Below are 22,805 nucleotides of genomic sequence, written 5' to 3'. Positions count from 1 at the left end.
TGTGAAGAATGACTTTGGTATTTTGATAGGACTTTCATTGATTCTGTGTAACACCTTTAGAATTATGGCTATTTTGACAATATTAATTCTGGCTAGCTAAGAATGTGGGCGGTCTTGTCACCTTCGAAGGTCTTCTTCAATTTCTTTTCCAGTGTGGAACAGTTTTCACTGTTGAAGTTTTCCACCTCCTTTCTTAGATTTGTTCCTATGGAGTTTATTTATTTTTGAGGTTATTGTGAATGGGATAGTTTTCTTGATTTCTTTCTTACCAGATTCATTACTAGAGTATTGGAAAGCTATTGGTTTATGAATATTGATTTGATATCCTGCTCCTTTGTTGAACTTATTTATCAGTTCTAGAAGTTTTCTGGTGGAGTTTTCTAGATCTTCTATATATAGGATATTGCCTCACTAAACAGAGATAATTTACGTCTTCTTTTCCTGTTTGTATCCCTTCAAGTTTCTTCTCTGGCCTGGTGGCTCTGGCTCAAGTTTCAAGGACTTTGCTGAGTAGCACTCGTTGGCAGTGGACATCCTTGTCTTGCTCCTATTTTACAGGAAATGCTTTCAGAATTTCTCATTCATCAATGTTGTCCTTGAGTTTGTCATACATGACCTTAAAATATTGAGGCAAGATCCTTATATTCCTAATTTCTCCAGTGTTTTTAACATGAATGGGTGCTAGATTTTGTCAAAGGCCTTTTCTGCAGTATCGAGGTGATTATGTGATTGTTGTCCTTAGTTCTATAAGTGGTGAGCTACATTTATTGACTCATATATGTTGAACCAACCTTGTATCCTTGGGATGAAACACACTCGATCATGGTGTTCTATCTTATTGATGGGTTTTGAATGTAGTTTACTAACATTTTTATTAAGGATTTTTTATCTATGCTCATCAGGGTTATTGGTTTGTAGTTTTCTATTGTAATGGGCTTTGTCTGGTTTTGGTATCAGGGTGCTACTAGCTTCGCAGACTGTATTTGGGAGCGTCCCTTTCAATTTCACAGAATAATTTGAGCAAGGCTCGTGTTAGTTCTTCCTGGTCTGGTAGAACTCAGCTGAGAATCCATCCTGGACTTTGCTTTGTTGGAAGGTTTTTAATTGCTACTTCAATTTCTTTGCTTGCTATGGGTCTTTTTAGATTTTATAGATCTTCTTGGTTCAATTTGGGCAGGTCATTTGTGTCAATGTCTTCTAGATTTTTCAGTTTATTGAACTATAATTTCTCAAAGTAGTTTCTTGTGATGCTCTGGATTTTAAAAGTGTCTGTGGTGACATCTCCTTTTTCATCTAAATGTTGTTGATTTGGGTTCTTTGACTCTTTCTTTTGGTTAGTCTGGCTGGGGGCTTATCAGTCTTGTTTATCTTTTCAAAGAGCACACCCTTTGTTGCATTGATCCATTGAGAAAATATTTTATTCTCAATTCATCAAGACATGATCTTAATTATGTCCTGTATTCTACTGATTCTGGAATTAGTTTCTTCTTTCTTTTCTAAGTCCTTGAGGTATCATATTAGGTTACTTATTTGAGATGTTGTCGTTGTTATTGTTTTAATGTAGACACTAAATGCTATAAAATTTCTCCTTAGAACTGCCTTCATACTGTTCCAGCTTTTGATATGTTATATCTCACTCAAACAATGTTCATTCTTAATATGAGAAGACACTGATTTCCAATGTGTCTCCTCATCCAACATTGGCTCTGTCTGAAGCCGTCTAACAACCACATAGTAGTGGGGCCTCACACCCCAAGGTCTGGCAGCATTTGTGACCCAGCTTCCCAACCCTTCTCCAGATGGTGATGTGAATGAGGTCACAGGGGCCACACCTGCTTGGCTTCCAACCCACCTGTATCACTTATTACCTGTGACTAAGCAAACATCCCAACTTGACTTCACTTAGTTCCTCACTTACAAAGGGGTAACAATGCAGATGACTGTTCAGTAGGACAGTTCTGAAGGGTGTCTAGGTGGGGACGAGTGGGGGTCACAGAGTATTTGCCCTGCAGGTGTATTGGGTCTCCTGGTCAAAGGGCTGCCCATGAAGGGCTCACATGAGACATTTCTTCCCAGGACCTGATTGATAGCGCTAGGCACTTAATTATGGTTAAGTGATTAGGAGAGACTATCATCTGCTCAGAGTGGATTTGATAGTCATTGCTAATTTGTATAAAATAATTATGTGATTAGAGTAGTCACATATTATATTTTGATCTTAAATTAGATAGGAACAAGAACTATTTATTAATGAACTTGCTTTTCTGCCTCATCACAAGCAGAGGCTTTCTAAACAGTCAACCATGGCTGCTTTGTTCTCCGCAGGAAAGCCTGCTGGTCACAATTCCCGAGTTTTCCTTCCTGGTGGACCAGGCCCTTCTTCTTTCAGGAAGAAGTGATGGCTCACTACAAACCTAATTTTCCTCAACATGGAAAAAAAAAATTTCAAAAATCCTTTTAATACAAAGAAGTCAAAACTAATTGGGAATTAATTAAAGAGTTAAAAATAAAATTTAAATGTCATAATATCTTTTGGTCTTTTGCCAAATTTCCTCTACTGATTCTAACATCTTTTACTCACACTGTTAACGGTTTCATTTCACCATCTCCTTTCACAGAATAGCACATTGCCTCTGAGTCACCTTAAACTGCTGCAACCAAAACACCCTCTCAGTTACTAAGCTTTTCTTAAGTCACTTTGGATGCCCCAACAATCTCTTTACACTGTCCAGGAAAATCGATTACAATTTCTTCTCTTCAGATCTCTGACTTCCAAATTCAGACAGTGATAATTAATTGAAGATTATCAGCCAGCATTCACTTGAAATCCTGTATTTGCACGTGGTCATCTGCAATCAGAGGCAGTCAGGGTAACTCTTCCACCACAAAATCCATTTTGTGTTGTCAGCCTTCGGTTAACATTTGCAAGGTGAGAATTCCCTTGAACTCTGGCTAGATTTGTTAGCATTAAAGGTGGACGCCTGTCAGAGGAGATTTTTTTTTTTTTTTGTAAGAAACAGTTAAATTTCCTGCAGGAGATTGCAGAAGAATGTGTGGCAAACTAATGAAGAGGAAATGAACCATGTCTCCCTTTCGGGTGCTTATAAGTTCCAGACATTAAAGCAAATTAGTACCATAGTCTCTTTCCATTACCATTATTTGGACTCTAACATACACCTTTATTTACTAAATACACTCAGCAGATCTGTGTGAGAAAACTTGTCTTATGCCTCATGTTTTCCAAATTCAAGAAACAAAAATAAATTAGATATATTCTTGGATTTTATTCTTGTAAAAAAATAAATGAGCTTTTACAGAAAGAGCTCTTACCTTGGCAAGAAACAACAAGTTTAGATTTGCATATTTCAAAACATCTTACAATGTGTGTATTCTTTTAATAAAATATGCATGGTGGTTATTATGTTTTGTTTCTTTCTCATGTGGGAAGAAATTATTTAAAGCCAATAAACGTAACAAAAGTATCATTTGAATTTTGATCATGGTGATTTTTAATGCAAATGTCTGTCCCTCTGCTGAAGGTGAATGAGACTTGCCTTTCCAGAGCTGTGTGCATTCATCACAGGAAATGGGGGACTCATGGGGGACTCATTCATCATCATCAAAAAGGACAAGAGAAGTCAGGCCATTGGTAAGGACTCAGTAAGGACAGGTCTTCCTGAGTCAAAATTACCCTTGGAAGAAGTAACAGTACTGCCATCAACCCTAAATCCAAGGATGGTGTTATGGTTTAGCTGTGAGGTGTCCCTCAAAAGCCCATGAGAGGGACGATACAAGGTTTAGAGGTGAATGGCTGGGTTATGAGAATTTTCACCTAATTAGTGCATTGATCCTCTGGCAGGGATTAGCTGGCTGGTCACTGTAGACAGTGGGTTGTGGCTGCAGGAGGTGGTCACTGTGGGTGTGCCATTGGGCTATATATTTTGTCCCTGGTGAGCGAGTCCCTCTCATCAGTCCATCTGCTTTCCTGACACACCCTTCTGCCATGACGTTCTGCGTCACCCCAGGCCCATCAACGGAGTCAGCTCTCTATGGGCCGAGCCACAAAACTGTGAGCCCCAATATACCTTTCCTCCGCCACATGTTCTGGTCAGGTCTTTTGGTCACAGCGGTGACAAAGTGGAGTTAAACAAATGGGTTCAGACAGGCACAAACGCCCCACGTGTGCATGTTCAAGACACCAGGCTGATGTGCAGACAGCTCAGCGTCACCTTTCTCTTTATTAAAAGTGGACATCTCTAAACGATGCTTATCCCTGAATTTTTCTTACATTAATGGTTCATGTCCCAAGAATCTTTAGGCCTTGACAATCTTCCGTCAGCCACTGGCTCGGGGGCACGCGTGTGCACGGGCAGGCCTCCTCAGCTCGAGGCTCACAGCTCCCACAGGCGTCTCTAATCATACTCTGTGCCTCCATGTTTTCTTATTTTCCCTTCTTTCTTGACTTTTTCTATTACATTTCGCCTGACATAAGCTTAATTTCAGAATGGCTTACTTTATAAATCTATCTTTTTATTTAGATAGCTTATTATAAATTTAAAAAGCTATTTTCACTGAGTTTGTCTGATGTGTGTGGGGTCCCTGAGGAATGAGATTCCCCTTCCCTGGGCATTCTGGTCTCTGCCTTCAGAACTTCTGCTCAAGCTATGGCTTGTCTTTCAATGCTGATTCAGTGGTAATTAATAAGAATGAGACAACAGTAAATGTCGGTGAGGATGTGGGAAAAAAGGCACACTTGTACACTGCTGGGATTGCAAACTGGTGCAGCCAATATGGAAAGCAGTATGGAGATTCCTCAGAAAACTGGGAATGGAACCACCTTTTGAACCAGTTATCACACTCCTCACTATATACACAAAGGACTTAAAATCAGCATACTACAGTGACATAGCCACATCAACATTTATAGCAACTCAATTCACAATAGCTAAGATATGGAGCCAATTCAACAGATGAATAGGTTAAGAAAATGTGGCATATATACACAATGGAATATTACTCTGCTATAAAGGATGAAATTATGGAATTTGCCAGTAAATGAATGGAACTGAAGCCTATCATGGTAAGTGAAATAAGCCAACCCCCTAAAACCAAAAGCCAAAAGTTCTTTCTGATAGGCGGATACTAATATATAATAGTCGGGCGAGAGGAGGTGGATAGAAGTTCATTGGATCAGACAAAGGAATGAAGGGAAGGGAGGGAGATGGGAATAGGACCTTAGAATGATATGTGCAAATATGAATAAATGACCAGGGTAACTGCACATCACGTCCAACTGCAGGGTTGAGACCCTAGTTAGAGTAAGTGGGGCTCCATGGAGGTAGGTGAACACACACGTTAACTCCATGTATGCTGTCAACACACGTTAACTCCATGTATTTATGTCCACACATATATCACTGTCATTATACCTAAAAAGAAAAATTAAAAAAAAGAAAACAGAAAAGAATTCGTATTCAAATAAAATCAACCTTATGGAGTATTTGAGAATACTAACAGTAACTTATCTTTAAGTTCAGATTGGGGGACTATGTTTATTCTTTATTTCCCTATGTTGTATGGTTCATCTTTATTTAGAAAAATATAGAATACATAAAATGAAAAAGCCATACAAAACACTATGTTTATAACTTAAAATAGAAAATTAAAATTTTGCTTTACACATTAAAAAAAATGCTAATTCAGTCTGTAAATAATTAACTTTTTTGGCAACTGCTTTTTTTTTTTTTTTTGGTGCTGTGGATTGAACCCAGGGCCTTGCGCATGTGAAGCAAGCACTCTACCAACGGAGCTATAGCCCAGCCCCAACTGATTTTTTAAGTAGTTCAAAAAGGACGTTTGCTGAACATTCAGAGTCCACGGTTATGTCTGCTAATGGATGAACTCCTGTGGGGGGATGGTGCCAGGGAACACTACCCTGGACTGAAATTATACCACATTCTTATCACTTTATGTGTTTAACCCAATTTTCACCTCCTCTAAGGTCCAGTGCTCTCCTCTGGCCCTTCTCCCACCCTCTCCCAAATGCCCAAGCCCTTCAGCCTGGGGACAGGCACACAGCAGAAGGTGGGAGCAGGCTACACTGTGCGTGGGGCTGGTACTGGCAGGAGGAGCCAGGTGATGCCAAGGGAAGGTTTTGGTGTCTGGGAGAAAGAACTGTCTCAAATTAGGTCAACAAGAGGGAGTGGAACTGGCCACATGGCCAGGTGGCCACAGGCATGGACGGACATTTCAGAACAGAGCCCACTCGTATGTGTAATTATAAGGCAGCAACAAAGACCCTCCGATCGACACCTACAATTGCAGTACTTCATCACACCTAGAAACCACGGACTGTAAGCACAGCATTATTTATGTGACACAAAGAAAGACAAAACACTGCCAGATAAACGATCCTCCGCTTGGAGATATCAAAATGTGAAAATATTTGCATCTTAGACTCACTGTAATAAAATGCTAAGGCTCTGCTGTTGGAACAGGAATAAAGGGCTTTGTGTTCATGGCATAGAGATGTTTTCATTGCAGTTATTTGAAATGGGATTTATTATATATGTGTTTTCCCAGAGCTGTTTTTTAAACTAATCTTTTTTTAGCATGACTTTATATTTCTATAAAGTTTATGTTCATCATCTATAAAGACTGACTCAATTTCTAGAGGAACAAAGAAGGCAACATCAATCCTTTAATATAACCAGAAAAAGGGAGAATTTATGAAACCTCAGTGGGTTTTCCCTTTGGTGATTTCAGCGCCTGTCGTTGAAGCCCTAACCAGCACACCACTGAGGCCCTGCTCCTAATTCCATGAGCGCTGCTCCTAAGAACACGGCTGGCCTTGCTCACCTCCAGGGGCCCCACCTAGAACTGACCACCTTGAAATTAGCTAATGAAATGACCTAGGGAGTCGTCCATAAAGAATCATCGAAGTGAGAACTTTGTTTCAGAAGAAATGGTGTGAAATGGGATTTACCAGGCAGAGAAAACTGCAGATCACTCAAGGGTTTGGAATGAGCAGCGCCCTGAGTGTTAAGAAGTCTGAAGCCATTGGCTGGGACTTAACAAGACAAGAGTAATAGATCTTACGCCAGCTGAGCCCAATGGATACCATGTATAAAAATTTAGTTTTATTAGTAACATATAAAGCAGATGATTTTACGTTAGGGAAATTCAGAAAGCAGTGGGTTGAAGAACCTCGGAGGTAAATAGCACTGACGGCTGTCTTCATGCACTGTGGCATCTCCTCTAAAAGCTAAGAAAAGCCAAAGTCAGAATTCCATTTTACTTTAGTATTCCCATAATTAAAATTCTCTTGGGCACTTCTGGGTGTCTCTGAATGGATCAATGAAATCCAAAGGAATTTGTAAACCATTTGTAACACGTTTCTCTTTCTCAAGGTGAGACATCCAACAAATGCATCTAAATTTGATATTATTGTATACTATATAGTATGTGCTTTTTCAAAAACTTGGATTATTTCAGTTATTCCAATAGTGTTTATGTCACGTACAAGGTGCGAGAATGATTGTCAATGAAGCAAATTGTAACACAAGAGGGTTTTCTTAAAAACACAGAATTTTTAAAAGGTAAGTTTGACTTCTAAATAAAGATCACAGTCATACTGTCACCCACCTTAGTCCTGGGACACAGGGATTGACTCAGCATTTCCTGGTGGACCACAGTGGAGGAGAATTCCCACCTTGGAGAGCCACCGTAACTTCTTATCCCAACTTTTATTCTTAAAAGTTGATGGCACCCAAATTATTCCACTTTTATAAAACATGTCTGAAAGATATCATTATTTTTTACTATCTCAGTAGTAATCTGCTCTAGCCTCACAGAATAATGTAGGTTTTAGCAAACAGTTAACCCTGAAGTCCCACAAGATATGTCATAGGCAGGAATAAATCTGCCCCTGAGAACTATAAAGCAAACTGCAGTGTGAAGCACACCTTATCCATGGAAATCCTGGGTAAACTGCCATCCTGGGTGTCATCAGATGCTCACAGGGAGCGACCTGCTTGAGGACTGAGGTGGGGAGCTGGCAGTGCACGGGGTCCTGACAGAACACAGGTCCTTCACCTGTTCTCTTCCAGTGACCTGATTTCTGAGCAGAGACACACAATGACTGGACCTGGAACCCAGATGTAGGTTTACAAACTATATGGAGGTTTGTGACATGAGAAGATTTAACTAGGAAAAGTCTTTAAGCTTAGTTACCACCAAGCTAAGATATGAAGAGTTGTGACATAGGACACAGGCCAGCATGAGGACCCCAGAGACTCGGCATGGTTCTGTACGACACAGAACATCCTGCTTTGTTTTGCTGCCCACTTCAATGTAGTGTAGCCTTGTGTGTGATAAATGCTATCACAGAGTTCGCTCTGGGACATGGCCCGGGTGATCCTTAAAATACATTGCTCACTGAAGGTGGGCAGGTCTGACAGCAGCTCCTATGACAGAGACATTATTGTCTCTCAGGGTTTACATGGACACGTTGGAGACATTCTAAAGGAGACCCTCGGAGCCTCTGGGTGGGCACTCAGTGCTGTCTAGCAGTGACCATTCATCATTCGCTGCGTGAAACTTAAAAGTCTAACAACCAGCTCAGATGCACAAGCTGAGCCGCAGCCAGGGACCTGTGTCCTGAGGAAGTGAGGGAACCCTTTGGCCTGCAGGGTGGCTCTGGGTCTCTGTGGAGAGGAGCCCACAGAAGTACTGGTCCAGAGTGTTGCAGTCCACCATGTGGACAGGTATCCCAGCAGCCCACAGCCCGTGGAAACTCCCAGGCAGTCTGACCTCAGCAGAAGGAGGGGCTCCTGGGCTCTTCCTGGAAACTGGTGGTGAAGAAGGACCCTGAGTGAGTGGAGAAACCCAAACATGGGGCAGCAGTCTTGCGGGAAGTAGGAAGCCGGGTGGTTCATTTTGAGAATTCAGTATTTAGCCTAAAATGCAAAACTGGGAGTCAGAAGGGGAGCAGGAGGGAGAGCAGCGTGGGAGGCCACGAGCCGGTGACTCTGCAGCCTGAGAAGTTCCCAGTCCCCACAAACCGCAGGCAGGCGAGGTGAGGGGGCAGGACCACCTGCCTACGTTCCAAAGGCGCTCTGTCAAGGGGACTCCCCGCCACAAGAGAACCGAGGGAGGTGGGGACAATGAGGAGTATGTTTCCCAGTAGAAGACAGTTAAAGCAAGGTGACCCTGGAGAAGACTGCACCCCGTAGTGCTCAGCCAGTGAGGGGTGGGGGGACATGCAGCTCTAGGGATAAAATGCTGACTGTAACCTGCTGAGGTGCCCGCTCCCCCAGACACCTGATCCTACGAGACTGTCCCGAGAGCCTCTTTTGCTGTTGTTGCTGGTGTGCGCTGGGCCTCTGAGCCGTCCTTTGGGCCTTTGAGCGTGTTCGTCACAACCTGAAGCACGTTCAGGGAGCCCTACTCTGTGTGTGTGTGGAACTACACGCGTCCACGCCAGGGAGCCTGTTCCAGGTCATGCTCATCCTTCTGCCACCCCTGGCTCCCACCCCTCAGCTCCCATGTGGATGCCAGGCACTGCTGCTGTGCTGCACAGGGGCCTGGAGTTGGCATGACATTTCCTGGTAGCACTGGGACCAGGAAGCTAGTGGCTCCATCCCAGGTGACCCCACCCATTGAGCAGCTGCTTCCCCGTTCAGCACAGGAAATGTGACACGGATAATTCAGAGCAATGCCACTTGTACCTGTGAAGACACAGCCAGGAGGTCTGCAGCTGCACGTGGGGCCAGCTTTGGTGAGCCTGCCCTGCAGCAGCTCCCTGGGCGCAGACAGCGTGCTGGGCAGCCTCCTCCTGCGTGCAGGGCACACACTGGCACTCCAAGTCCCAAGGCACTTGCTTCCCTCGAGATGCAGAGAAGCGTAGTCAGCGAGCCCACAGATGCAGGGTACTGACCTAACACTCGAGAGCCATCTTCAATGCTAAGTGCCATCTATGAGACAAGGTTCGCTTTCCTGTACTTCCCCTTACCCCAACTCCCCCCACCCCCGTTAGTGACCTACCCCCTGGTGCCATAACCCTAAGCCAATCCCAGTCCTTTCCAGGACCCCCTGCTCTGGAAAGCCCCAGGGCGCCTTCGAGCTCATCAACCCCATGCTATCCCCACCCGCCTGGCTCTCACGCCAGCACCCCAGCCCAGCCCACGGCGCCACACCTCCAGCTCCAGAGCCCACAGAACCTGAACCCCAACATCTCACGCCCTCTCTCCTCTCTGCAGAGAGGTGGCCTTGGCTTGTCAGCTCTGACAAATGCACTTCCCTGTGGCTCTCTGCCTGGTCTCTGCCCTTCAGCTCCAGCTCGCCCACATCTTGCTTTCTCACTCTCCGTCCAACAGTCGCCCTGGCCCCGCTGCCGGTGAGAGAGGGCCTGCAGAGGAGTGGGCTTAAAGTGGGCAAGCTGAAGGGCAGAGCGATCTCCACCTTAATACCACATAATACAAACTGTAGAAAAGTGATGCAGCAGGAACCTATGAGCCTCCAAAGCTTCTCTTATTGTTCACGCCTAAGAACTTAGCACCTTCCTGCTGTTGCCAAACACGGATCTGTTTTCAGTAGCTGCGCTGTCCTAACCTTGGCCCCCAAGCCAGCCATGTCAGCCACACTCAGCGGTTCAGAGAAGGGAAGGTTTTAGTTGAAGTGGCTTTACGTATCACAATAAACTTCTGTTGGTCACTCATATTTAAACATACAACCTTTAAATAAATCAATATGCAAAGATGCATGGACTTAAACCAAAAGTCTGGCACAAACTCAAGAGCTCAGTTATTCCTTCGTCTGCCTGGGGTGTATGTGTGGGGGTCTTCTTTTAATGAATGAGATGGCGCACTTCTCTTAAGAAGCACATTCTCCTGTTTCAATACCATGAAGAAATCACCCACGATCCAGTCAGATGCTCACTACGGAAACATAGGCACAGTCATTGCCCTATCCTCAGTTGATACCATAAAAGTTGAATTTTTACCTTTATGGTTACTTAACCTCCTTACAGACAAAAGGAAAATAAAGAAAACCACAGCACCTGTTCACCCTCTTTGACAAAGGAGAGTGGGGGGGTCTAAGGAATACTCAGTGCACAACCAGACCTGGCTGCGGGGACAGGAGGTAAAGATTTGACCCAGCGTGTTGCCCTGGTGGTCCGTCAGCTCAGGTGTGTGCTCCACCTTGCAAAGCAGAACACAGGATTTGCCAGCACTGGTGGGCGGGGGGCACCTCCAGGGGACCAGGTCACCAGGAGGACGAGGTGAACAAGCAGAAGATCAGTTATTAATTTACACAATGCCTTAGTCATCAATGGGACAATTAGTTTATGGGATGGCAGTCTACATGGCCCTTCCAATGAGGTGGTCAGAATGGAAAGCAGACCCCTGGCTCCCTCATCCCAGCACCCTGAGGCCACCTGCTGGTTACAACAAATGGCTCCACCCACACGGGGTGCCCAGGACCCCAGGACTTTCCTGAGCCTCACCACTCCATCCCAGGTGCTCTTCCTGAGCAGAGCCTTGGGCTCAGTCTTCTCCGCCTGCTGTGGTCTCCTTGACCTTCTCAGGCCACTCGCTCCCTCTTAGAAGGGCCTAGGAGTGAGCCCATGAGACGCCCTTTCCCCTGTTGAGACTAGAGCTGAGTTTATGGGATGCCAGGGGTTTCTAGGCACCCAGACCTTCACCAGGTTCTCTCTTTACCCTTCCCTGGTCCCTAGGGGGTCACTGTCACCATTTGGTTTTATGGAATAGGACACTGAGATTTGGCAGGGGTGGGACTTAATTCAGGGCCTAGTGCCTCCAGGTGTCCATTAGTTGTTGGACCTGGACCACGAGGTCTGCCTGCAGCCCCACTGTCCGACCCCACAGAAGAGCACTGACGGAGGAGGGAGGTGGCAGGAGGGAGGGAGGTGACGCGTGAACCCGCAGCAGCTCCAGGCGTCTGGGCCACAGGCAAGGGCAGCCTGTGGCTGGAGGGCCGCCTGGCCAGGCCCAGCCTTTCCTGAGCTGGCTGTCCTCCCTTTCCTCTCTGGGACAGTGCAAGTTCCTCTCCACGGGCTCGTTACACAGCTGCTCTCTCTGCTGTCCCCTCCATCAGGACTGGGCCCCCACTGGCACCTGCTTTCTTCTTGGAGCCTACAGGTCAATCTGAGAAAGGAAAGTGGAGTGAATTCCAGCATCTTCCAGTGCCGCCGTCACTGGGCTCTCTATTTTGGAAAACATAAACCATGTCTCCATCTCCTCTGACCACAGGAAGGTCATCTGAATGGTCATGTGGAGTGGGAGAGCCAGCCGGGAGATCAGAGTGGAGAGGTGACAGACAGAGGGGACAGGGACGCCAGTCCGCGGGCTGCTCTGCCTTCTGCAAGCCTCCGGTGGTCCCACCCCTTCCCATCTCCCCTTCCTGTGCGCCAAGATGTGGCCTCTTCCTCTCTGACCCTCAGCAAGGCCTCCATGTTTCCGGGGATGCTCTAGGCACTCTTGTCTGGCCCCATGTGCGAGAGAATTCAAATTACATCTGTCACCACATAAGCATGGCCACCGTGGTAACAAATATTCATGAGTATTCCTTGGATCAGGAACAGAGCAAAATGGTCTAGTCCAGCACCAGACAGTATTGTAATAAATGCTTTTAAAAGTAATGCCAGCATGGTTGGTTTTTTCCAACAATTGTACAATGAAATATGGTAATTTGTCATTTTTTAAAAATTTGTCATTTTTTAAAATTTTTGGAAAGTATTTTTCACTGAAGTATGACACTTATAGAAGAAAGGATTCTTAGTATGAGTGACATCAGGTCAACCATTTCTCAGATTCCTGGACAGTACAGTTAGAGGTGTCTGTGTCTGGCTCCTGGTGCTGCTGCCTGCAGGGGCAGCAAGTCCTTCCTCTGTTTTGCTTCGTGTCCCAGCGTAGGCCCAGGCACGGTGGCAAAGCTGACCCCAGTTTCCATCAATACTGCAGGCATCTACCTGGGTCCTCCCACACACGGGGTCTAGGGAAGGCTCCTGCTCGGGGCCACAGGACATTCTCTCCCCAGGGAGGTCGCACAGCTCAGAAGTCCTCCCGCCTGGTTCAAGAAGCCACTCTGAGCTCTCTGCACCACTAGAGATCTCAAGGTCCGGCCAGCTTTCAGGGATGGACCGTGAGGCACTGAGACAGGGAGGCCTGTGTGGCAGAGGCCCTCCAGGCACAGCTCTAGACAAAGTGTCCGTCACACTGTTTGCTCACCTCCACGGCCTCAGAACGATTCTGCGAGGCAGGTCTCGCTAGCCTTATGGAGGAAGAGGAGGAGACGCCCAGGTCAGAAAGGTATTGGCTGATGGTAAGTATTGACCCAGAGCTGAGGCCAGGAGTCAGTGGACTGCAACCCAGAGATGGACCTCTCTTTAAAAATACTGAAGTTGGCACTTGGCAAGGATTTCTTATTTGAGGAAAAAAAGTAGATATTTGGGAAAAGTGATTATGTATGTCTGATTTGATGAAATGACATTTATTAAGAACAATTTTCTTGTGGGGATTTAGTGGGTTTAGAAATAACTTAGAAGGTATAAATCTACATTTCCTTAATTTATGTGATGGAACAATATTCTGTGTGGTGACCGTCCCGTGTAATACCTCTTTGTGGAAGGGCGTGGGCAATGCCACCACCAGAGGGAAAACCCGGCCTACTCCTAGTTCTGCAGCCAACAGTCCTGGCCTCAGGAGGATGGGAGCACGTGGGTCCTTCTTTCAGGTTTCAGTTGAGCACCTTCTGGCTCCAGATGACGGTCCCTGCTATTGCCCAGTTATTGTTCCAGACGAAGACGGACATGTGCCTCAGCCTCAGCCTGGGGCTCTTTGCTTTCAGGTAGAGCTCCAGACACTCAGACCCTGAGAAAGTGCCAGCATTGGAGAAGGGGAAGGCTTAGGTTTCATCTAACACAGGGTAAATCTGGGAACGTGAAGCTGACACCCAAATGTGTTTTAAGTAACAGGAAAGTCCTCATTTTGTATTAAGTCTTTCACTTAATTAAAAAGGAAACTCAGTACATCTACAGAACTACAACCTACAGAGCAAGCTAATGACTTGTGCTAATACAAGGTTTAAAGCCACTATCAGGTTTCCACTTGATTTATGAGACAGGGTATTCTCAATTTAAATTGGAACTTTATTACAAACACTTTCCTTCAAAATGATTCATCCATTACAGAACCCAATGGGAATTTCATTTTGTTAAAACTGAATTTTTATGAATAGCCAGGTGAACATCTGTAATTTTGAAGCCCAACACTTAGATGCCCATTTAGGAGTAGAGAGCCCTTCATGGTTCAAGATTAATATAATTTTTAAAAATTCATCTTGTAGACATCACAAATGTCTAGATGATGGATTATGCTAATAAGGCAGTTATTTAATTATAATTAATGGTGGAGGCAACATATAAAGAACGGGCTCAATTCTCAGCTGATTTAAAGAAATGATATATCCTACATAACTCTGTCATTCACTAAGAACTGTATTTTTTATAGGTATAGCAGACATTGCAAATATATCTGGTGGCTTCGTTTGTTCTCATGCCATTTTGAAATGATGCTTTTTAGGAATGGAACCACAGAGCAGGAAGCCTGTCAGTCCCTGCACTCCTGTTCCTGGCATGATTCCATGACATGGCTAAAGAGGGAAAGTCAAAGAAACTGACCCAGAGAACAACGTTCTGGGAGATGAAATTTATGGGGTAAGAAAGAGACAAAAGAACATTTTATGGTGCTGATGATCTGAGCAAGAAAAGCATGAAGTTAAAAAGAAGGTGATATTTGTAGAAACCATAAAATTCCCTGGTGGCATCACGAACCTAGATAACAAAAGAGTATCTCTTCCAGAGAAATTACCAAAGGCTGCACTGGCAGGTGGGAGCCCCCAAGGATTCTCCCAGATATCCCTGAATAATTGACCATCCTGGACTACAGGTGACATGGGTGTCACCTTCCCAATATCAAGAGGAAGTGCAGCTACCCTGACTGAAAAGGCAGCAAGCACAAAATGCAGGCCCTTAAATGTCCCCCTTCCCTACGGCAACCAACCAATCAATCAATCAATCAATCAAGACTCAGGGTCTCTGACAGAGGAGGACTTGCGGGACAGGATGGCAGCTCCTAGTCAACCCCGGAAGTTGTCACTGCTACAGCTATTCCTGTCCTATTGGTGTCTAGAAGGTTGATCAACCCTGCCTTTCCTCTTTGCAATTGTGCTGGTAGTAACAACAGCAGGTGTCCCCGTCCACGTGTCCAGGAGGCACGGGAAGCGCCTGAGGCTTTCTGGTGTTCAATCTTGGCACAGAACAAAGGGAGGACCTAGAAGAATGGCACAGTTCCCCACCTGGGTGCAGCTGCTGTCTTCCCATCAGCACTTGGACCTCATTTAACAGGACCCAACGACCATTCACCCTTGGCATGAGGAACCTGAGCCTCCCACTAGAAGGGTCAGGAGGGTTTGCAGGGAGGTGATCTTTGTGTGACTGGCGGGGACTCTGAGAGGAGCCCCTGCCATCCTAAGCCACTGCCTCTTCTCCTGCTCTGGGTTGCCTGCAGCTTTGTTCTAGAGTCAGCAACGAGAGTCCCTGGTTTCTTCCCTTCATTAAAGACAGTTCTTCCCTCTTGAGCCAGAAAAATAATTGCGATATCTTTCTGCATAACATTTATTGTTTTAGTCAACTTTCTTGCTCTGTGACCAAAAGACCTGACAAGAACATTTAGAAGAGGAATGTTTATTTTATGGCTCATGATTTTAGGCATTTCAGTGTATAGACAGCCAGGCCCATTCCTCGGGGCTCGAGGTGGGGCTGGACACCAGGGTGAAGGTTGGTGGAGGAAAGCAGCACAGAGCATCACACCAGGAAGCAGACAGGGGGAGACTCCATTTGCCAGGGATAAATTATACCCCCCAAAGGCACACCCCGATGACTCTCCTCCTCCAGCCACACCACACCCACCTCCACCTTTGGTTACTACTCAGTTAATCCCTAGCAGGGGATTAATCCAGTGATTAGCTGAAGGCTCTCCTAACCCAACCATTTCACCTCAGAGCCTTCTTGCATTATTTCATACCTGAGCTTCTGGGGACGTCTAAACCATATACTTATGATGGTGCTTCTCAGCATTCCCACGTCCTCCTTTCAGTGTTTCCTGCCATCCTCCTGGTGGCTCGGTGGAGTCAGCCTCCTTCTTAGAAGGGTGACACCCAGCCTTCTGAACAGAGTCTGCCTGGGTGTGCTCTAGACCCATGTCCTGTTAACTGAGATCCAAGTGCATGCGGCCATGCTGTCAGGGACACACTCCAGCCAGAACCTGAGGCTTTCCAGCTGGGCCTGGAGACTAGACCACCCCACCCCACCCCTGCCTCCGTGCTTGAGCACTCTTTTTACTTCTTTTAGACTTAGGCACAAATTCTCTACTCCCCTTTCCTCATATTTATAAAATCAAAGTGCATACGTTGTAATTATATACTTTGGTTATATGGTACTTAAATGAATGTATGTTTTCATTATATATTTAATTATACATTAATTGTAGATAATACTTTATGCATATTCTACTTTAATTATGTATATACCTATTTGTAAAAATATGTGTTGGTTCTAAAAGTGTATGTGATGGCTGGTACATTCAAGTTATTGCAATTTTCTGCCAACCAGTATGTTTCTTAAATATGCCAGTTTGGGAGCATTTTTAAATGTGATATTCTCTACTTTTCATATTGCTTCCTATCACGGATCCCATGCCAAGGCCACTGTTGCGATCTGAGGACTGATACTTAGGCATCTGTCTTTGGTTCAATGCTGAGTAACTCACAGGGTCTCCTGAAGAGGAGAGCCAGCACTACTGACCCACCTGGCCAGAGGACCATCAGACTACGAGCATACTAAACCCTGACCCTGTCTCCCCCATGCTGGGGGTCACCTTCACACAGGTGCACTGGCACAGAGCAGGCTCAGGTGGACTCCCCTCAGACTGCAGGGGACGTTCCTCGCCCACCCAGTCTGCATTGGTGCCACCTCACTGCCGAAGTGTCCCTCCCTCACTCATTTTCTCTTAACTACCAGAAGAGGTGCAGCCTCAAGATAAAAACATTCCAAAAGGAAAGATGTGTCCTGCATCCCTCCCAAATCATGAGAAAGCACCTCAGCCTCAGGACAGTGCATTTGCAGCCAGAGGGGGAAAGGTGGGAAGTCCCTGGCACCAACAGGTGAAGGACAATGTCCTTCTGAGGTCAGACACATTTTGATGAAGCAAGTTGCCCTGGATTCTAAGTCAGGCAATGCTGCTGGTTCACCTGCCCCGGCAATGGGTGGCCAGGGAAAACCACTGATCTCCATGGCTCTCCCCCACCTGCATTTCATCCCCTAAAAAACACTTTTATTCTCCTATTTGTACAAAAGAAAATAATGAAAGTATATTATATTTTCACCATTTCAGACAGGAGATGCGCAGACCAACTGCTGACAGTTTACTAAGATCTCCACAAGGAGGCGCCGTGGCTTCCCTCACACTCTGGCTTTCAGGGAAGTCCATGCCGCAGCTGCCTCTCTGATTCACTCCTGTCTGCAGTGTGAGGGAGTCTGGCTTTCCGGGTTGGGTTACCCTGGTTTCCAGGCATCACACTTGACTCCTGCCCAAGGTCAGGATTTAATGGCGGGGAGTTTGAAAGGTTTGCCTGGGAGGGGCATTATGTGCTGAGGACAGTCATGTTATTTTTATTTGCAAATGCAAATGGAATGGTTTTCCGTGGACCACTTAGTAGACTGGATCTTCTTGGCTGTATTAATGAGGATTAAAGGTTGCTGGAAACGTGGGCATTGATATGCTGCTGTCCAGGTCTAAACATTGGGAATCCGATTCCAAGAGGAATTTTCAGTCACACTGCCTGCTGAGGACCAACGACTGTCCAACTGTGCTCAGTTTCAACAATCCCAGAACCTCATCTGAGATCCACAGTATGTAGGGAGTCAATCAGGTACCTGGGTTTTGCAGTATGAAGACCTCTTAGGGCTGAAGTGAGATCATGATGCATCTGCATGTTTTCATACAACCCGTCTGCTCTACCACTCTTGGTGTGTGAATGAACACAATGTCCAGGCAGTCTGGATATTTCCTGGTTATGCTTAAATACTTAAAATTAATGCCAAAACATACTTACTGACTAAAATTTACCAACACTTTCAGCAAAATAAGAAACTACAATTCATACTGTCATAGTACAAAAGATTTTCTATGGAGTTGCTGGTTGCTGCCCATAAAATTTCCAAACTTAACTGCTCTTAATACAGTAAGAATCATGATGGACACCACTGAAATACAGAAGACAGTGACAAAGTGCTTTCAAGTTTACTTATATCACTTTTAGCATCTTTAGCAAGGTGCTAAAATTTTTAGGGTTAGAAAGGACAACCATGCCTTCTGTTTGTATATATGTATATGTATGTATGTATGTATGTATGTATGTATGTATGTATATATATATATTTTTTTCCTTTAAGCTGGAGCATTCTTACCTTGAAACTGAGCACTGAAGCCCTTGCGCCGATGGTTGCTATCGGATGTGAAATGCAGCCGCAGCCAGTTCTTGCTACTGATGACAGGAGAGGGCAGGTTCATGCCCGTGAGCCTACAAAAGAGAGAGAGGAGAAAGGTCTCCCTTTAAAAAACACAGAGAAAATGTCCTATACCTAAATCGTACTTCAAAAGTGGATTCTGTTATTCTTTTTTGCGATGGCTAAAACAGAGGTGATCTATTAGTTGCCTTTAAAACTTAAAATGATTTGGATAGCTTTATCTTTGCCCAAATATAAATGCTAAATTTACCCTTGATTAAAAGGAAGCTTTCAAAAACATTTGACATTTTGAATCTTCCTTGTTAATGATGAATACATGAGAAGACATATTTTCAATCTCATGTCATTTCCTCAGGACCTTAATCACAATGAGTCATTAAAAGAAAAAGAAATAGGCAACTTATAAGACTCTGCCTTTCTCCATCTGGACACTCCACGGTTCTATTAATTTGGAGTCGGCTGAAACACACAGTTTATCACAGGGGGCCATGTTTCCCACGTTCCATCTGCAGAATCTGCAGCCCAGGCCTCTCCCACTGACATAAAGGAAAGGGTCATTTAGAAGATGGATGACAAGAACTGTCAAAGAGATCTGAAATGGAATAAAATCATGTTTTACTAAAGTAATGTATTAATCTTTTAAAAAGGAGATATGATCCATCTCTGTTCTCTGTTTAGAGTATCCAGCCAGCTCCCCAACGCCCAGGTCAGCTGTCAGAAACACTGGAGCCCTCCCCTCGCCCCGTTGACAATGTCCCATGCTTGCAGAGGAAGAGAAGCCTCTCAGGAATCATGGCCCTGTGAGTCAGAAGAGCAAGAAATGCCCTCAGCGGGGCCGGGCTGGAGCACCCCTGGAGAGCATACCCCAGCATGATCGTGTTCTGGCTCTGCCGTGTGCTGGCAGAGGCTCCAGAACTTTGTTGTGACACTTAGTTTCCCCATCTACAAACTGGACATGAAAATCAGTCACCCCTCGATATCCACAGAGGATTGGGGCTCCCACTAGGCACCAGAACCCATACATGCTCAAGTCCTTTATATGAAAGGGCACAATATTTGAACATAGCCTACGCACACTGTGTTTGAATCATCTCCAGGTTACTTATGATCCCTAAGAAAATGTGAGTACTTGTTAAAATGTAAATACTTATTATACAGTATTGTCTAGGGAATACTGACAAGAAATAAAAGTGTGTACATGTTTGGTACACATGCATGATTTTAAAATATTTTCCATCTATGGATGGTTGAACCCGTGGGTGAGGCCTGGACGTCTACATGAAGGAGTTGGAGAGGTTTCGTAGATGCTCACGTGACTGGACGCAGAGCACACTTTTCATGCTACTGGACTTAGATGGTACATGCACTATATAATTATGCTGTATCTCAATTGCCAAATCTGTTTTCAAAATGATGCTTATTAGCGTAGATGATCCGGAAAGGATGGACCAATCTGCTTATAGTAGAAACCTGGAGAACCATGTGCCCTGGAAGCACTGGACTGGAAGCACACATTTGTGTGGTCAAGGGATGCCTCATTTCTCTGCACAGGATTTGCTGGAAACCGTTTAGCTGTGGGGAGCATTTCCTACTTATTCCATTACCTGGAGGAAAAGCAGTCAAATGACATATGTAGTCAAGCTTTCTGATGTCAGGGTGCTCAATTTCCACTGCCAATCTCTAAATGTGCACGATCCATTTAAAGTTAAAAGTCAAACCTTGACTGTAACCAATTGCAACAGTGTTTATGTCACTGTGTGAAGGAATCTGCAAGAGGAAACAGTGCTCAGACTGGCCTATTTTCTGGATTTGTCTGCTACTAGGGTGACAGCTGGACAAAGCCGACGCCAAGACATGCATCACCTTCTTTCCCTATTGAGATTATGCTGCTCTTTCTATTGGTCTCAGGCCCCCTCCACTAACACCAAGAATGTCTGCAGGAGAAGTCAGTCTGGATTCAAGAATCCCCAGCCCTTCCCAGCTCAGCTTCACTTTCATATGACCTGTTTATAACTGAAATCAACTTCGACTCTGTTGTTGCTTTAAAATCTATGCTTTTCTCAATTAGATTATTCTTGATGGTTCTAATCACAAAAGCTAGGTGGAACTAACAAGGTTGGCACACACAGCCTCTCTTCCCCAACCTGCCTTTCCAAACACCCCCACATAGGAATGTCTGTTTTGTGATAGTCAACAAACCTTTCTCTGAACAGGGGTCAGGTAGTGGGTATTTTAGGTTTTGGGCTGTGGATGTGACTCAGCACTAGAGAGTTTGTCTACCATGTGCAAGGTCCTGGGTTCATCCCCAGCACTGCCAAAAAGAAAAAAAATAACTGAATTAATTATTCTAGGGCCTGTGCTCACTCGGTCTCTGTTGCAACTGGTCAACTCTACTGTACTCCTTCAAGAGCTGCCTCATGATGGGTGTGACTGTGTTCACACAGCACTTGTTGACATTGACACCTGGATTTCATATCGGTTTTCTGTGTCACAAAATATTTATTACTTTTTAAAATGTCTTCACATCGAGTTAAGAATGTAATAACTCATTCTGAGCCTATGGGCTAAGCCCAGGGGGCAACAGCTTGTGACCCCTGGCTTGGTATATAAAGGCCATTCGTAAAATTACAGAGTGGAAAGAAATTTAGATGGTACATATCAACCTAATGAGACTAAATCATCAGAGTAAAAGGCACAACTTCTTCACAGATTCCTCTCCTCTGGAATCAAGCATGAGGACTTGTAACAATTATGTAATTCATTTTGCATGGTTGGAACCAAGCTGTGCCAATGAGTCCTATTCCAAAGGAGATGGATTTCTTGATTTTCACTTGTCAGTTAACAAATAATTGTGCCCACTTGGGGATGGGGTCACTCTAGACAAGGCCTCACCTTAGAAGGGCAGGTTCCTTGGTCACTGTCCACAGGACTGGGGTAAGGTTTGGCTGACTTTCAACTCAAAGATTCTGCTCTGAAGTCAACTGTTCTTTCACTGAAAACCAATGTAAAGGAAGTCGATTAGTCTGCACCAGGAGATGATTCGGGAACTTGATCAGCATGCGGATGACTCAAGTAAGACTTAGAGGGGCAGAACTCAACAGCAGTTCTCTGGGCAGGCGTAACAAGGGCCTCGGGCTGCCCACATGCTGAGGCCCTGCTGCCCAGCCCATGAGCACCACGCCTCACCTGCAGTTCAGACAGGCAAGGGTTATTCTGACTCTTTGGTGGGCCCACTATAATCCAGGTATCCTTGAGGCTGAGAGGAGGAAGCGGAAGGCAGTCATAGAGGGGCCTAGGCAGAGAGAGTCAGGCCGCAGGCCTCCACACCACTGCTGGTGGCAAGACAGACCCGGGAGGGCCACAGGGGCCCCACTGCCCTTCTACGCCAGGGGCTGGTGTCCTGCGAGACCTGTCCAGACCTCAAGGGCAGTGTTTGTGTTGGTGTGAGCCACGGGGTCTGTGCTAGCCATGGGCAGTTGGCGAGGAGAAGCTGATCTTGTGTGTATCTATCTATGAACCGAGGCGATAGGTGCAGCTTTTCATATGTCAACATCCTTCAACACAAACAGAAACCCAGATAGGATCTTCCAATAAGTATGTCCTATTTTTCATTCTTAGGCAGTGCTGAAGAAAAGGAAATATGGTGGGACATTTCATTACTTTATATCTGTAAAGAATCTTGCAAAATCAGTGCCGTTGAAACCTTTTCTGTAACTATCTGGGATTGGAAATCTACGATGGTCGGAGGGAGTTTCTGACAGGGCCTCTAGGGTCATTTTCCTACTTCATTTTTTTTTTTTTCCTTCTTTAATTTTGGTGCTAGGATTGAACTCAGGGCTTTGCATATGTATTTTTTAAGTCTACCGAATTCGTTTTTTTTAATAAATAAATATTTTTGGAAGTGAGACAGGTCAACATTCGGGAACTGATATGAAGACACAAAGCAGAGACATTCCGAGGACAAGTGAGGACATCAGGGCAGGTGTCTGTCACTGTCTTGGTACATGGGCTCACAATCTCCTGTCCTCAGGTGCAGAAGCAGATGATCACCTGGGAAAGAAGGTGGCCTCTGGGACAAGGTCACCGGGCTCCAGCTGAGTGTGGGGTGATGAGAGGTGCACCTAAGTCCAGGGAGAGCACTTCCCGGGTGGCTGCCCAGCTGTCCTGTCCCCTGAGACCGGGGCCAGGAGGGAGA

At 45.2% G+C, this 22,805-nt stretch overlaps 1 protein-coding gene across 2 annotated transcripts in view; it reads right to left on the bottom strand.

Moving 5' to 3' along the window:
- Window positions 1-22,805, bottom strand: part of Csmd1 (CUB and Sushi multiple domains 1) — a 1,167,250-nt gene that overhangs the window by 595,909 nt on the left and 548,536 nt on the right. For both annotated transcript variants that reach the window (XM_058580132.1, XM_058580135.1), the window contains exon 4: window positions 18,551-18,663. In XM_058580132.1, coding sequence (XP_058436115.1) covers window positions 18,551-18,663 — 113 coding nt within the window. The remainder of the gene's footprint in view (window positions 1-18,550; window positions 18,664-22,805) is intronic.

The sequence above is a fragment of the Marmota monax genome, unplaced genomic scaffold (genome assembly GCF_021218885.2).
Source record: "Marmota monax isolate L192 unplaced genomic scaffold, Marmota_monax_Labrador192_F-V1.1 WCK01_AAM20220418_F8-fsc00195, whole genome shotgun sequence".
Lineage (NCBI taxonomy): Eukaryota > Metazoa > Chordata > Mammalia > Rodentia > Sciuridae > Marmota > Marmota monax.
This window is presented reverse-complemented; position numbering and strand designations above follow the sequence as displayed.